Raw genomic sequence first — 16,432 nt, 5'->3', positions numbered from 1 at the left:
TCCTGCAAACACTTCACCCCGCGGCCTTGAACTGGGGGGGGGGGGGGTGGGGGGGGGATTGGGCTGGACCATTCCTACATCATCATCTGGTGCTCACAGATTCTCTCTCAGATTTTAGGAGCACTGTCTTTTTCCTCCAAATGAATAAATAAAAAAAATACATTTACATTAGCTGCAGTAGCCTTCCACTTCACAGGCGAGACCTTATCAGCCGAACAAGTATAATGTATAATTCTGCCAGGGAAAAAAAACCAAAAAAACACACCCGACTCCAGTGCAACACGCTCGGTCCCTCGGCCAGGAGTCTGCCAGGCGCTGCCAGCTCCGTCTTCCATTATTAATGACGGGGGCGGGCGCCCAATAGCAGGCGGGCGTTCGATTGCCATGGAAACGGAGGCGCTGGCGCGTCGCCGCCTCCCTCTGATCGGGCCGGGTGAGACCGCGGACGCAAGGCCCCGGGCTCCGAGCAGAGGGCCCTCCTGCTTTACACGGCCTCAGCGCACACGACGCGCAACGACACGCGAGCGCGTGCTTATTGGGAGGCGATGCCGTTCTGTGACGGTGATGTCAGCGCTGTGGGCGTGGCCCAGTCAGCGCTTCAGTCTCCAGCGCCTGGTGTCTGTGACACTGTAGTGACCCAGTGGAGTAAAACACAGTTCAGATCGACTTTATTTGCACAGTGACTTTCACGGAGACCTTTGCACAAAGACGCTTTACAGAAATGGGACATAGAGGAAAGATTAGGCAAGACCGAGTCTGCACCCACAAAGATCCAGCAAGCCTGTCCATGACTACCCAGGCAAAAAAAAAAGAAAAGATTTGTATCTCAGGTTGTTTGTTGAAACTTATGCAATTGCTGTCCTGGGCGTGCAGTCAAATGGTTAGGGAACTGCGCTTGTAAAAGAGGTTGCAGGTTTGATTCCCATGGGAGGAGGGGGCGAGGCATTGCTACTGTGCCCTTGAATCATTTCAGTGAAATCAAGTCTTATGACCGGATTTTGGATACACGCCGTAAGCTTTGCACGTGGCTCGCGGTTACAATGTCTACAAATGCAAACGAACGCGAACGTAAGTAAAAAGTCTGCGGACCGTCTCTCACCTTTGAAGAACACGAACTTCCCCTCGCTGTTCTCGTAGACGGCGTCGATCTTGGGCGGAAGCCCCCTCCAGAAGTAGGCGATCTGCATGGGGTACCCCGGCATGACGGCGTTGTCCCGCACCCTCCAGAACCACTGGTCCTGAGGAGAGAGGAGGCGGAGAGAGCGGGTCACGAACGGCGGTCCACTACATGAAGAAAAAAAGAACAGCGATTTCACAAGAGGTCTCGCACGGAAGGCGGCTGGAAATAGTGCCTTTGCTGCGAGGCAGAGCTCGGGGAGTGAAACACCGCGGAAACACTTCATAACGTTGCAGCAAAAGGTGTGGCGAAGAAAAAAAGTCATAGAAACACTTTTTTTTTTTTTTTTTTTACCACCAGGAAGGCAGAACATGAGATACACAGGTTTCTCCCATGTGACAACGTTACGAGCGTACGTTGTGCGACTCAACAAGCGGATGAGAAAAAAATGGAGGAGAACACGGCGTTATCATCACTTTACACAAAATCCCCAGAAGGAATTCGGAAAAAGAAAGCTCACAAAAGGTTACAGCAGTACCGTGTAAGTAAAAAAAAGTGGCAATGATGTTATTTAATAGGTGGGTCCCACCTCTTCCCCTTTCTGAGTCTGCCTTGCATCATTAGTCCAGTGCTAATTGCCTATTTGCATGAGGGGCTTACAACACCGACTGTTTCATAACCCGCAGGATCTGCTGCCAGGCTGCTCAGCAGGAGTTTTTTTTTTCATTTACCCAGTGAACATTTTTGTTGTGAAAAGTCGATGAAACGTCGTCTAGGCATTCAAGGCCAAAAAACCGGCTACATTATGTTGAAAAGTTCAAGTTTTCTAGCTGACTAGGACAGGCTATATTTGGGGAAAACATGAGTCATATCGGCGTCAACCTAGTCCATTTATGTCAAAACCTCTCTCAACCTAGATTTCCACACCTTGAGATGTCTAGACTCACTGGGTAACAACAGCACTGTGCACAGAAAGACTGGAAGCCATAGCTTTCAGGTCTGTAATCCAGGAAGTAAACACATAAACGTGTAATTTCATAAATGCAAACCCGCAGACTGTGCTGTTCATGGCAAAAAGATCCGGTCAGGTAAAAGTGGGCTCATGCACGTGTCATACACACACACACACGCGCACACACAGCACATATGCACACAGCACACACACAGCACACATTCACACATACACACATACATATACACACACACACACACATGCAGGCATGCACACACACACGCACGCACACACACACACACACACACACACACACACACACAGATAACACCCGGCCCGGCTCATTAAAGCTGCGGGCCCCGGTAGCGGGGAGCGGAGCCTCGGGCCCCAGGGGAGATCAGGCGGCTCTCTCTCTCTCTCTCTCTCTCTCCCTCTCTCTCTCTCTCTCTCTCTCTCTCTCTCTCTCTCTCTCTCTCCTCCCCACGGGGGCCGCTCTATTTTTGCCTCCTTAAGCGCTGAGGCGGCTCTTAATTGCGCGACGCGCGGCCCGGGCTTCGGGAGCTAATCGCGCGCGCGCTTTCGCCGCTCGGCACAGCGTGCGAGATCTCACCCGCTCTCCCGCGGTCCGCGGGGCTCCCGCCGGCGCCGCCACAGGCCCGCCCCGCCCGGGAACCGTAAACACGCCGAAACGGCCCCGTGACTGGCGCGCGTGCCGCGGCGTTCTGACGCACTCCAGCGGGGGGGCGCTGACACCCCGATCGATTAAACGCGCGCATCAGCGAGGCGTTCGCTTCTGGAGGAGCTATAAAAAAACACGAGAAGCATTCAGAGGGGCGGCTGCAGGAAGCTGTGATTCGGCCTAGCTCTCGGAGCGAACCCCTTTTTTTTCCCCCACACGTTTTCAAAACACCTATCCGCTTCCGGAAAGTTCCATGTTAATCATGAAACTTGTGTTAGACGGGCAAACTGGGGAGAGGGAGCACTGTCTGTTAGGATCCCTATCCGCTGCGCTACAGAGAACAGCTCCGGACAGTGCTTGGGGCAATGCCGAAAAAGCTCACGCCACCGAACTCCTCAACCTTGGCTCTGAATTCCCCCCCAATGCAGCACACCGAGAGTGACACCTGTCTCTCCGCACGTCCCCTAGTCTCCGAGGGACGCGTTACCGTGGTGCCACTGGCATGGAGGCGGCGATCACACTTCCTGTTTTACAGCCGAGGGCCTTCACAAAGAAGAAAGAAAACAGCTATACTCACTCACTCACTCACACACACACACACACACACACACACACATACACGAAGTGTTGACAGCCTCTTCGGAGACGAGGGGCGCTAAAATGGGAGCTTCATAATGAATTGTCATGAAGCAGCGGTGCTAAGCACGCAGAACAGCGTCGTGCCGGTGAGTGAGCTTGCAGCAACGCGGCTGAGCTAACAGTAATGCTAATGCTAAGGAGCCTGTAATGGTGGCAGCAGCAGAGTAAGAGGAGGGGGTTTGAGTCGAAAGGAAGAGGGCCCCCCCACCCCCCCCCCCCCCCACCCTCACCATGCTGGCTATGTGGGCATTGGAGTGGCAGGTGTGTGGCAGTGCAGGGCTGGAGTGGTGCCCACATGGGCTGCCAGGGGGCAGAGAAACCCAAAATAGAACATAGCTGCACCCCAGTCCCCTGCACACCCCCTCCCCCTCCCTCCACCTTCCTGCTGCCTGTCACACAGTACAGGGACAAACAGAGAAAGGAGGCAGGGGGGTGGCAGCAGGTTGAGCCGAAGAGAAAGAGAGGGGGATGGAAAGTAAAACTGAGAAAATAGTCAAGATGGGGAGAGAGAGGCACAGGGACAAAAAATGGGATGGAGAAAAAAAAAAGGAGGGGGAGGAGGAGGGGGATAGAGAGAGAAAGAGAGGCAGCTTCGCTTCATGGCTCCAGGCTAGGGCCTCGTGATGGCAGTGGCTGTTCGACAAAATATTTTTAAAAAATCTCTCCTTGCAGAGTCACAGAGCACAACAAGACCGTGACAGACCAAGATCACCCGCCTCTGCTCGCCTTTGATCCCCGAACACAGCCTCGCACTCCCAATTAAATCCCCCCCAAAATATGATTGGATCAGCCACGGAAGGAATGAGCAAAAGAGACAAACGCCTTTAATTAAGCTCAGGACTTTTTCTCTTTTTTCTAATCCCTTCCAATTTCATTACTGCGTGGCCCCAATTAAATGGTGGAGCTCAGAAGCTAGAACACACATGCAAACGCACGCGTGCACACACACACACACACACACACGCACACAGAGAAGTCGGTTGCTCGTTTGTGCGACCCTTTTTGGTACTTAATCTACCCCTACGTGAACCTGTGATCAGTGTTTGACTGCGCTCTCTCTCTCTGTGCAGGCTGTATATTTTCTTTATGTAACTGTGCGTGTGTGTGTTTGTGTGTGTGAGTATTTGTGTGTGTGTGTGTTTGTGTGTGTGAGTATTTGTGTGCCAAACTTCTTGTTCTGACAGAAAATTGTCTCACAGCTCAGAGCCATTATCAGATAAAAGCTCGGAATTTGCTACTGGTTACAGACCTGAGTGTGCACTCTATCTCTTTTTCGCTTTCTCTCTCTCTCTCTCTCTCAGATCTGCTCCATCCTCGTGTCTCGTCTATCACTCTCTCTTTCTCTCTCTCTGTGTTTTAACAGATCAAATCAGAACTGAGCTGAATTATGAAAACCAGCCAGGATAGAAGTAGTTAAGAAACACTGCGCATGTCACACGAGTCTATACAGTACGTTGGATAAATAAGTACTGAAGACGCCTTCTGTACTGTAATAGTTCACTATTCTGTGCGCTGCATACCTTGACGATGCCTTCTGTACTGTAATGGTTCACTATTCTGCGCACTTCATACCTTGACGATGCCTTCTGTACTGTAATGGTTCACTATTCTGTGCACTGCATACCTTGAAGACGCCTTCTGTACTGTAATGGTTCACTATTCTGCGCACTGCATACCTTGAAGACGAACATCTCCCTGCGCAGGATGGCCAGCGTGTTGAAGCCGCCGTCGCAGATGTTGGGCTTGGCGTTGGGGTGTGCGGGCTTGTCCCCCGCTGGGAGGCGCGGGGGGCGGGTCTGGCGGTCGTGTTTTCGGGGGTCCGACGGGGGCGAGCGGGGGGGCGGGGCCGTGGGCAGCGGCCGGGTCGGCTGGGGGGCCTTGTCTGGGGGACCTGGAGATACACAGAAAAAAATAAAAATAAAAAAAGGAGATGAATTATACAATAAATGTATAATTCTGTCTACCTCATAACTTCATGGCAATATGAGCACAAGGTTATGAGCCTGGTCACAGTTACACAGCAAAACTCCCAGTAGAAAATCAAAGTCACATTATAGTTGAATGAACACTTCCTGTATGTGAGCCTGGTAAGGCTCATAAGCTTAAGGTGCTATGAACACCAGACAGACCCAAAGACCTCTGACTGAGCAGGACAGTCATCTCCAGCCTTATTTATGAGTTCTACAAGGCAAGGGTCACAGGCACACAGGAAGACGCCCTCAAGACCGCAAGGCCCCAAATGAGTTTCCAAGACGACCGCTGAAGGGTGCCGTGTTGCGACCAATGTATGTAACGGCAAACTTAAGGAGCAATATACACGTTCAATGGCAGGACTAGTCCACTTCCACACAATCAACCAAGCCTCCACAGGGGCCCACATTTAGTCTCTTTGATAGCACAAAGAGAAGGTAAGGAACTGCATCTATTAATACCAACAAAAAAAAGCAAGACAAAAATATTTAATAATCCTCCGAAAAAATAATAAAATCAATAAACTGATAAATATAATGAAATCCCGCGTTGCGCAGCCTCTGAAGGGAGAGCGGGTTTATCAGGATCGATGCAGGAGCGTGTAACGGCAGGAGTCTATTACAAACCCAACTGTCTGTTCGCAGCAAGATAAGCGTGGTCTGTGGGAAAATAAATAAATAAATAAATAAAGCTTTAAAATTCACTGTCAGGTTTTTCAAAGGCTCTCTTTGCCCCAAAGACAGCTGCTGTGAAAATCAGTTCTCGTATTAATTTTTTATTTTTTTATTTTTTTTAATAATTCACATGCTCAAGAGCTGGGAAGAAACATAATCATGGCGAAAAAAGATTTTCACTTCGAAAATTATTTATTAATGGTGTACAGAAAGCAGTTAATTGCCACTGCAAAATTTGCACAATCATTTACATATTCACCTACAGCTGTATGTCAGACATTATCTGAGAAAGAAACTGGTCTACCAGTAATTCCACCCCACTGTCAACGAAAACACACAAAGGATAATAATCCAAATCACATTATGCCCTGGTAAAAATGGAAAATGGAAACTGTTACTAAGACTAATTCCTCTTCTTAAAAAAAAAAAATAACATTCATATATGCACAGCTGTGGTTGCTAAGATACTGTAATTACTGTGTGTGTTTGTGCGTGCGCGTGCTATATATTCCCACCAATCAGAGACACGCAGTAATCTCCCCCGTGTCACCGCCGCTGAACGTTACGAGCGCGTTCGCTCGGCGAATCGCGCGGGGGTACGGCACGCTCCCGGCCGCGGCTCTGTTGACTGCTGAGCGTTTTTCGGGGTTTCGCTGGGGCGGCGGGGCTTGATCTCGGGGCGCTCGCTGACACAAAAGAGGGCCGATCGGACCCGACTAGGGTGCCTTATCCTGGGGACGTGAGGTTGAGAGAGCTCGCGAGCTGACGAAACGCCGGCCTCCAGAACGGAGAGCCCTTCTCCTGCGGCTGACCCCACCCCCGCCCCTCCCTCCCTCCCTCCAGCTCAGCCCCCTGTTCCTCTCATTCCTCCACTCTTTCTTTCTCTCTTTCTCTTTTTCCCATTCATCTCTCTGTCTACATCTTCCGCACAGTCTCTGTTCCCCTGAAACTCAGCCTTTCCTCCCTCTCTCAGAATTTCTCACGTCGCTCTCTCCTTCTCTCCAACACTTTCTTTACTTGACTTTTGTTCTTTTCTCTCTCTCTCACACACACGCACACATTCCCTCCCTTGTTTACCTCCTCATCCTCTTTCTCTCTCTCTCTCTCTCTCTCCCTCTCTGGAGAGGTTGGGGGAGGTGTAGAGGCAGGCATAGAGAGGTATACAAGTGTGTGTCTGTGTGTGTGTGTGTGTATGTCTGTGTGTGTGAGTGTGTGTATCTGTGTAAGTGTGCGTGTGTGTGTGTGTGTGCGTGTGTGTGACCCAGGGGCCATGGAGGAAACCAGGGGTCCCTTGGGAACCTCTTTTTCATCAGAAACCCTTTTTATGTATTTCCTGCTGATTGAAACATCTATGAATGATTCTGCTTAGAACTGCATCACTGCATCAAAAGAGCTTGTTCTCAAAAAAAAAAAAAAAAAAAAAAAAAAATCATTATTTTATCATCTAATGAGTCAGTCTGACTGGAAATCATTTTCAGATTTCTGTAGGAAAAAAGGTGTCTGAACAAGAAGCTGGGAGTAAATGTCCACGCAGGTACACAGCGCACGCACGGAGTCGATCTCCAATACAGCGAATCCAGCCAAACACTGCCTTTCATATTCTCACCGAGGCACAGCCCTGCTCCCATTGGAGGAGAGACACCCAGGAAACAGCACTCAAGAGCATTAATAACCTTAATGGCCCCAGCAGCAGGAGAGCACGGCGGCGCGCTGGTTCGTCTGTGAACGGGGGTGTGAATCTGCCTGTAATGGCGTTTTGGAAATGGGAACACACTTCGGGGAACTGGAGACCCGAATCCCACTCAGAGCCATTACTGTAGGCAAACCTCCACCAACACCTGTCAGCTACAGCTGAGCCGCTAGCCCAGGGGTCTGGTGCTGAGGGCTGGTGTGTGTGTGTCTGTGTGTGTGTGTGTGTGTGCGTGCGTGTGTGTGTGTCTTTGTCTGTGTGTGCGTGTGTGTGTGTGTTGGCATTGTTCCGTCAAGAATTGCATTGTGCACTCCGCTACTTTATCAGAAGATTTCAAATCAAACAAATGCTTGGGATGATTAAATAAATCAGAGTGGAAGTTGGAATGAAATCCCAAAATGGATCACTCCTCATTGTGCACCCCTGCACTGTTCACTCCCTCATGGATCCAGCTTCAGAGACCTCTCCCCCTGTCATTGTCCCCCCCCACCCCCCTCCCCCCCACCCCCAGGCACCATCACCACAGTGACATACCGTAGATTTTCTGGATCCCCTGAAGGTCGTCGTAAGGCAGTTTGAAGTTCTCGGTGTCCATGTACTGGTAGAAGGGCGCCATGATGGCGGTCGGGTCGTTGGAATGCTCCAAGCCCAGGGCGTGGCCCAGCTCGTGCACCGCCACCAGGAAGAGGTCATTTCCTGCGGAGACAACAAAGAAACCAGTTGGGATGGGGGAGACGGATACAGTGGCCATGGCAACTACTACCGGGGTGGGGGGGGAGATGGTCATGATGAGACTATAGTCCTGTACCTGTGGGAGTTACCCCAGCCGAAGTACCAGAACACACAACACCATACATTAACATGTGTGTGTACACGTGTGTGCGTGTGTGTGTGTGTGTGTGTGTGTGTGTGTTTGTGCTTGTGTAATAGATCTAGGGACTCTGAGAAGGGCTTTAAGCACTTGTCAGCGCTCTTGCAATTAAGGCCAGGGTTTTACAGCAGCTGACCCACTGACCCGGGACTGGAAATGAGAGAAACACAGCCTGCATATGGCAGTGCAGCTCTCCGTATGTCCCGTGATTCCTGATTGGGTCTCAGAAGGACGCTGCAGCTGAGTGCTCACACATTACCGGTACTTGCTACCCCTAACCCTCCCTCAGCACCAAACGCTCTTCATTTTTCATCTTATAAAATAATACTTAGGCCTGTTTCACTTTCTTTCTTTCTGTTGAGAGTCTGTAAAGAGCATGGAATAATCTGCTGGAGCAATAAGAGTAGAATAATCTTCTGGACCAATAAGAGTGGAATAACGTGCTGGACCAATCAGAGTAGGGTAACCCGCTGGAACAGTCAGAGTGGAATGACCTTTTGAACCAATCTGAGTGGGATGACCTGTAGCACCAATCAGAGTAGGATAACCCACTAGAGTGCTTTCTCCTCACCTCAATCAGATATAAAAACAAAAAGTTAAAAAAAAAAACCTTTAACCAGTGAAAATGGTTCAGAAATGAACTGACTTAAATACACCAATGCAATTGTCTGATCACATCATTCTTCATAGGAACAGCATTTATGGCCAGAATATGGCCGGTGGTCGTCCTGCACTCAAATACAGCAGCCAAACGCTTTCCAAGAGGCCCTTTTGTTACGCTTCCCTTTGACTGCTGTGGTGTTCCCCTCCGTGTGAAATACCGCGAACAGCCACGGTTAATAGTACGCGGGTACCAGTCTTGTGGTTCAGCACAACTCCTCGCAGGGCTTTACAGTATAAGCTTGCGCTGTGATGTCATTCCCACAGAGAGATATCGGAGAGCGTATCTATGGAAACGCAAACTGAGCGTGCCACCGGGGGCGAGAGCACGAGTACAGTGCCCTGAAATAAGGATAAGGCTCTTGAGGAAATGAAAAAAAGATGGAGAAAGAGCGAGAGAGAGCGAGGGAAAAAAAAATGTTTGGTGATAAAGATCTGAGGGGAAACAAGGCACAGGAGGCATATTTCGGTGTAAAACGTTCTCTTTTTAGGTACTCTGTTGTAGTCCCTTGCAGAGCCAGACAGAGGAATGGAGGGGGGGGGGGGGTAGAGGGGGGGGTGCTGAGCAGGCTGCTCCAAAATCTGTAGCCCATGAGCTGGGAAGAGGAAGAGGCAGCAGTTAGACCCACAGGGGAACTGGAGATTTTGGCATCTCCTCAGATGGAGACCACGTGGGGAGGGTAGATTGGAGGGTCCTGTAAGGACACTGTTCCCTTCAGGGCAGCAGCCACACATGATGGGGCAGTGGGCCTGGAAAACACCACAGACCACTGCCTAGATCACCATGCGCCCTGGATGCTGGATGTTTACATGAGAGAGAAAACTACTGTGTGTGTGTGTGTGCGTGTGTGCGCATGCGTGCGTGTGTGTGTCTGCGTGTGTGTTTGGGTGTGTGTGTGTTATGATTTATGACTGGCAAATCTGTACTGATTTCTTTTTGCACCATTAATTATTTTATGCATTTAACATTTGTTTGATAGGGATTCACAAACATTAGCACAAATGCATTGCGGAAAACAATAATCGGAAGCACTATGCTGTAATATTTCTGACTCTTGTCAATAATGTGCTAAAAGTGGATTAACATTCTGACTGAAAGGAAGCCTTAGCACCCTGAAGCCATCCGGTAAAAACGTGGGCCCCCTAAAAACAGGGCTTAGAGAGTTATCACAGCAATTCTCAAGGGCCTTGCTGGCATAGTCTTTCTGAGCGTTAGCCAGTATGCTTGAAGGGACCAATATGCCTGCCTGAAACATTGGTACCAAGCGCAGGCAGTAAAAAAAAGGTCAGAAGGTCAGATGATCGCCCTGTCTTGTCACAGCCACAGATGTCAGCTGTACATTATGTGCTTAAAAACCAACTCCGGGTCTCAGCATGTTTTATGGGTCAGGCCATTAATCAGTCGTCATTTTAAAAGCACTTTCTGTAGGTCCGCCATCTCCGCTACGTACCCCTTCACCACCATGATCGTATCTGTCTGTCTAATTATTTTCTTATTTTGAGAAAACTCTTTCTGAGTGGAGTTTTCTCCCCATGTCCCCATGAATTTTCCTCCCACAGTCCAAAGACATGCAGGTTAGGTTAGTTGGAGAGTCTAAATTGCCCCTAGGTATGAGTGTGTGAGTGAATGATGTGTGCGCCCTGTGATGGACAGGCAACCTGTCCAGGGTGTATTCCTGCCTCTTGGCCAATGCATGCTGGGATAGGCTCCAGCACCCCTCATTGCCCTGACCAGGAATAAGTGGGTTAGATAATGGATGGATGGATTATCCAACCCAACACATCAGGTGAGACAGCTGAGAGCTCGTTAGTCTTCTGTTATAATGAGTGGGAACAGGTTGCACAGACGGTAGAAAAAAATAGATACATTTTTAAAAACTAAAAACGTGGCCATCTGTGACAAGAGTACATCGGAAACACCGAGAACAAACGGATGAAATGACGCACGCAGGAAGCCGACCGAAAGGAAGCCATTTAACAGATGGACTGCGCAGCACTGCGCAGCACTGCGCAGCTCCGCGCAGCTCCGCTTCCAGGCGTTCCTTCAGACGGACCGACGCCCGCACGCAACGCGGCAGGGATATCACAGCCTCGAGCGGCAGAACGTCTTCTGCTCCCGACCCGGGGAGATTGATCACCAGGCCGCGCGCGCCGTTAGCATCCATCAATTCGCACGCCGGGCTCGAACACGGGGGTCACGTCCGGCGCCGCCCCGTCCCACTCCATCACCCTCCGCTCTTCCGCGGCTATGAAGGGCGGCGATGACAGCACTCTAAAATGAGATGATGCGAGCGACTCGAAAGTGGCGGGAATTTTACACGGCCAATCGGTTAACGGGCCACAAGCGACGAGGTCCGCGCGCGCTTATCTCCCGCTGCCGCACCCGCACGAGTCACCAGGTGCGACGAGACGGGGCCTGACACTTCGGTCGGTAACCGTGGCGACTCTGCCAGTCAAACTCCAGGGAACGCGCTATAAATAGCCGAATGAGAACCCGGGCCAGGAAAACCCGCGGAGCGGGAGAGAGGTTTGGGGGGAATCAAGACGGAGAGCCGGACCGAGGGCAGGACGCACGGGAGAGAGAAAAAAGGTGTCAGAAAATAGCGCGTTTGGAGGACTGCGTTCAGCTGGCGAGCGCTCAGCGCTCTATGGTGTCTCCTCTGGGCGGAGTCACCGCCAGTGTCCTTCTGGTTCCCTGTGTGACTGCAGGCGAATAAATCCCTCTTCCTTCTGCCACACAACAGCGATATGTCCCATTTCTAGCAGCAGAACTGAACGTGCGGGAGAAACGGCCGGGTGTATAATAGACGCGGCTCTGATTTGATGCCTGGAGGCCCTGATATTGAGTCAGCAAGACGTGAGACAGGCGCCAAAACTCGGGTCGCCTGCGACCTCTGTCCTGTGACCGAAGACCTTGCCGTCTTCCCGAACAGAAGCGCTATTTCTGTTTATTTCAGCATTTTCCTCATAATCTCTGCACTATTTTAGATATGTCTGTCTTCCTTAAAAAATAAAAAAAATTTTCAATATTCAAAGCAATTTTACAGATTTGTTGTTTTTATGCTGTGCAGTTGTGAAGCTGCAAGCTCAAACATGTTTGCACCTGACTCCTCATTAGCCATTAGCACCATTCACACTGATAAATATAGAAAATACCCCATAACCAAATACACATAACCAAAACAGCCAGCCCATAGCCAAACACTTCTGGTGGCATGTTGCTATACTGTGCTGGGCTGCTAACCTGCTGCTTTAGCACAATGATAGACCTCCTGGTGGACACGCCCCCATAGTGACCTCACAGGAAGTGGATTCAGGTCTGGCTCTGCCTGAACCTCAGGTGTACCGCACAACCCCGCACGCCGTTCCCAGAGCCGCCGGGGACTGTCCTACAAACACAACCCGGATCCCCCCCGACAACAGTCACCGTCGCCGAGACACACAAACCATAGCAACTGAGAAAAATCCAATCGGAGAAGATCTGCTATATCTGAGCCCGTGCGCATCACACTGTCTATTCCAGGCGGTGAAATTGATTTTTTTTTTTTTTATCCCTGCAGAATGGGCTGAGGGACTATACTGAACCCGAACCAAAAGGAATAAGATCTAAAGAGCCCAACTGCGATCACACAGACACAGTTTAAATGAAAGTAGAGACAGATCCCATCGGCGTCCAGTATCCAGAGCGAGTTATCCTCCGGGCCGGGAGCTCGAGTGGTAGAAGAGCGAGAGATAGTGTAGAACTGCAGAAAGAACGGAGGCCACCTCCCCCCCACCCCCCCCCCCCCCCCCCCCCCCCCCCCCCCCCGGCCCCCCCAGCTCCAACCTATCCCCCACACCTATACCCACCCCTGCCCCAAACTCTCTCAAATACTCGGTTATATTAAACAGGGGCTTGTTGACAGGGCAAACAGCAAGTCCTGTGAAAGCAAATCTCACACAGAGTAGAATTAAATATGACCCATCGATTTGAGAGTCCTCTTCTGTCTGTTTGAGCGGCAGAATTCCATCAGCCCTTTTTTATATGAGAGGGGAACTAGAGGCGCCTACTCTGCAAAGCAAAAAATCCGAATGGTCTCACAGGTCGATCTCAGTAGACGGCCAATCAAAACCTCGAAGCCATATTTACACGCAAACAAATGGCGTAGCAGGGAGAGCAACCGGATTTAAATCTGCGTTTCCCCAAACCTGCGCAACAGTGCGACCGCAGAGAAGCAAAGCACTTCATCTCCCCTAATTTAGACTTTAAATTCATGACCTACTGGAACACTTAAACGAATTGTTTGCGCTAATTAGCAAACTGTAAAAAAAAAATTCAGTCGTAAAAAAAAAAGTAGGAGTGAATATATACGCAGGGCTGTTTTGGCAGCTGCATCTGACTGTTATTCCAGCGTTCCTGGCGGAGACGTACTCATGTACATCGTCAAAAAAAAAAAAAAACTTTACTCAGGCAATATAACTCAGTTGGGCATCGATCGAGGACGCAGCCCGCCGCCGCCAGAGCGTCAGGCCACGAATGTTGGAGTCGTGACGCATTTACAATACCCGCAACTTTCCTTACAACCGGCGAAGGCCCCGATGCTGGACTCAGGAGATCAATCAGACGCGTTCACAGTCCCACACACGGTGCTCAGCCTATTTTTATTCCGAGGCACCAACAAAGCAACGGCATTTCTTTCTTCTCTCGCAATTTTAGCCCTGGTGGGAGTAAGTCGATATTTTTATTGCGCACTTTTGTCCATCTCATACATACTCAGGAAGCGTGTGCGGTGTAATATTTGTGTAAGCAGGTACCACTCACTAATTCAGGGAAGGGTACCACTGTAGCTCCCATCGCTTCACTGTAGAAAACCTCATCCCCTCTCCCGCCTCCCCCGGTGCCACCCCCCCCTTTGTCAAGCCCCCAAAAATGCCCCAAATATGGGGGTGGGTGTCTGAAACCAGCTTGTATATATTCTGGTTGGTTCTGATTTCTGGACCCCTCCTGCTAAGTCTGCGGATTTTAAATTCACCGCTCCCCACCACGTCCAAATCAGACTGCAGGAGCAGCCGTGCAGATTGTCCACGCCCACCCGGGTCAGAAACCGGGCCGAAATCCTCCTCTCTGACGTCCCGGACCCCGTGGCCGCGCGGCGTAACTGCTCCTCATTGAGAGGCCACACTGAGGAGGTTAGCTTACAGCACCTTTAGCCTTCCCGTTGTGTCCTGTCTACAGCCGTGTCTTCCCCAGTCAAAACCCTGTACACACACACACACACACACACACACACACACATACACCCGTGTAGGGCATGGGGAAGCCTCATGCAATGATCAGTGTTTACAGTGAAAGTTTTTTTTCGGAGGAATTTAGCATTTTTATAAAAGCACTCTGGACTCATCCACCCCCCTCCCCCCCCTGGGGGGTGTTGGAGCAGCAGACCGGAACACTTCAGCTGCAGACATTAGTGTTTTGAACCCCCCCCTCCCGCCCACACTCCCACATCCCAGACCCCCAGACAGCATGATTCACCGGGTGACCTCGTTCTGCCCCGATAACAACTCTTCTGTTTGTCAACACTCTCTCTCTCTCTCTCCTTCCCTCTGTTTCCCTCTCCCTCTTTCTCTCCTCATTTACCCTGTTTCCCACGCTGTTGGTCTCTCTCTCTCTCTCTCCCTCCCTTTCTCTTTCTCTCTGGGGCATCTGTTGTATAACATGCTGTCTCCACATTTCTCCCCTTTCTTTCCCCCTCTCCTTCTCTCTTCATTTACTGTTCCTATCTGTTGCTCTCTCTCTCCTCATTTATCCTCTCTCTTCCTCTTTCATTCTCTCTTTGTCTACCTCCTCTCTCCCCCCTCCTCCTCCCTCTCTCTCCATCCCTCTCTCCTCATTTACCGTTTTGCTCTGTTGCTCTCTCTCTCTCCTTATTTACCCTCTCTCTTCCTCTTTCATTCAACTCTCGGTCTACCTCCTCTCTCTCCCCCTCCTCCTCCCTCTCTCTCTTTCTTTCTCTCTCTCCTCATTTACCCTGTCTCTTGCCTTCCCTAACCTCCCACTTATTTACTCTCTGTCTCTGCCCGACCGGCCCGTCTCTCTCCTCGTCCGTCTGCACTTCCCCATTTGCCCTGTCTCATCGCCTCCTCATAATTCACAGCCTTGTTTACTTTGACTCTCCGTTCGTCTGTCTTCCCTCTCATTTCTCTGTCAGTTAGGAGTGTAGTTCGGCTTTGTCTCTCTACCTCTCCTTCCGCTGCCCTCCCTCTTAATTGATCCCGTCGCCAGAAAATGACTGACTTCGGGGGCAGATGACTGACGGGGGAGAGTTTAACTGTTATGGGAGAGTTTAACTGTTATTTCAAAATGGCGGGTGCCGTTACATCTGCCCGTAACATTAGTTTTGCACCTTTCAGAGGTCCCCCCCTCTCCTCCCTGCCTCTTCTGTGATAGTCTCAGATAGTCTGTTAGATCTCACAGAGTCCAAAGACTCTCTCTCTCCTTACTGTTGCAGCGACTGGCGAAGCAGCTCAGACACACAGCCATCAGGCCATCACATCATTAGAGAGCGGTTCATTCAAAGGTGACTAACACGGTCGTGACACATCACTTCCGCGGGTCTCGAACTTTATGTCCGAATCGACAGGCTCACCTTAGGCCCTCCTTCCCTTCGTTGAGGTGATGCGGTCGGCAAGAAAATATTCAGTAACGCCCCCAAAAAGGTGGGCGGGATTATTGCTCTGACCTGAAATGCTTTCTCCGGGCTAATAACAAAGCGGTACAAGTGCTACATAACAAACGATGTTAATTTAGCGGACGCTCTTATCCAAGGGCAGGATGCGGTGCTTAATGAGGTCGGTATTCGAGGTAGGGGGGTCACTCACCGTCGTGGTTGGGGTTCCCCAGGGTCCAGGGCTCGTCCGAATCGAAGTGCGTGTCCCCGCCGATGCCGGGCCCGGGGAAGTAGGCGTGCGCCAGGAAGCCGCCCTCCCCGTCGAAGGGCGAGCTGTCGCCGTGGAAACCCGAGGCGAATATGATGGTGATGTCGACGTCCCGCTTGCCGTTCTCCAGGGCGCTGTAGGGCACGGCCTCGAAGCGCAGCGGCGTGACGCTCTGCCACACGTCGAACGCCCGCCGGATGGCGTTGTGCGTCTCGGCCAGGCCCACTTTGGGGGTGACGTTCTTTATGCTGCGGGGGGGAGGGG

General features: G+C 50.8%; 1 protein-coding gene across 2 annotated transcripts in view; it reads right to left on the bottom strand.

The window, feature by feature from the left end:
• Positions 1-16,432, bottom strand: part of LOC118234709 (matrix metalloproteinase-16-like) — a 45,906-nt gene that overhangs the window by 10,118 nt on the left and 19,356 nt on the right. For both annotated transcript variants that reach the window (XM_035431477.1, XM_035431478.1), the window contains 4 exons: positions 16,112-16,416; positions 8,257-8,418; positions 5,064-5,278; positions 1,100-1,238 (listed from right to left, as the gene is read on the bottom strand). In XM_035431477.1, coding sequence (XP_035287368.1) covers positions 1,100-1,238; positions 5,064-5,278; positions 8,257-8,418; positions 16,112-16,416 — 821 coding nt within the window. The remainder of the gene's footprint in view (positions 1-1,099; positions 1,239-5,063; positions 5,279-8,256; positions 8,419-16,111; positions 16,417-16,432) is intronic.

Source organism: Anguilla anguilla, chromosome 8 (genome assembly GCF_013347855.1).
Source record: "Anguilla anguilla isolate fAngAng1 chromosome 8, fAngAng1.pri, whole genome shotgun sequence".
Classification (NCBI taxonomy): domain Eukaryota; kingdom Metazoa; phylum Chordata; class Actinopteri; order Anguilliformes; family Anguillidae; genus Anguilla; species Anguilla anguilla.
The sequence above is the reverse complement of the archived record's forward strand: the minus strand, read 5'-3'. Positions and strand labels throughout refer to the sequence as shown.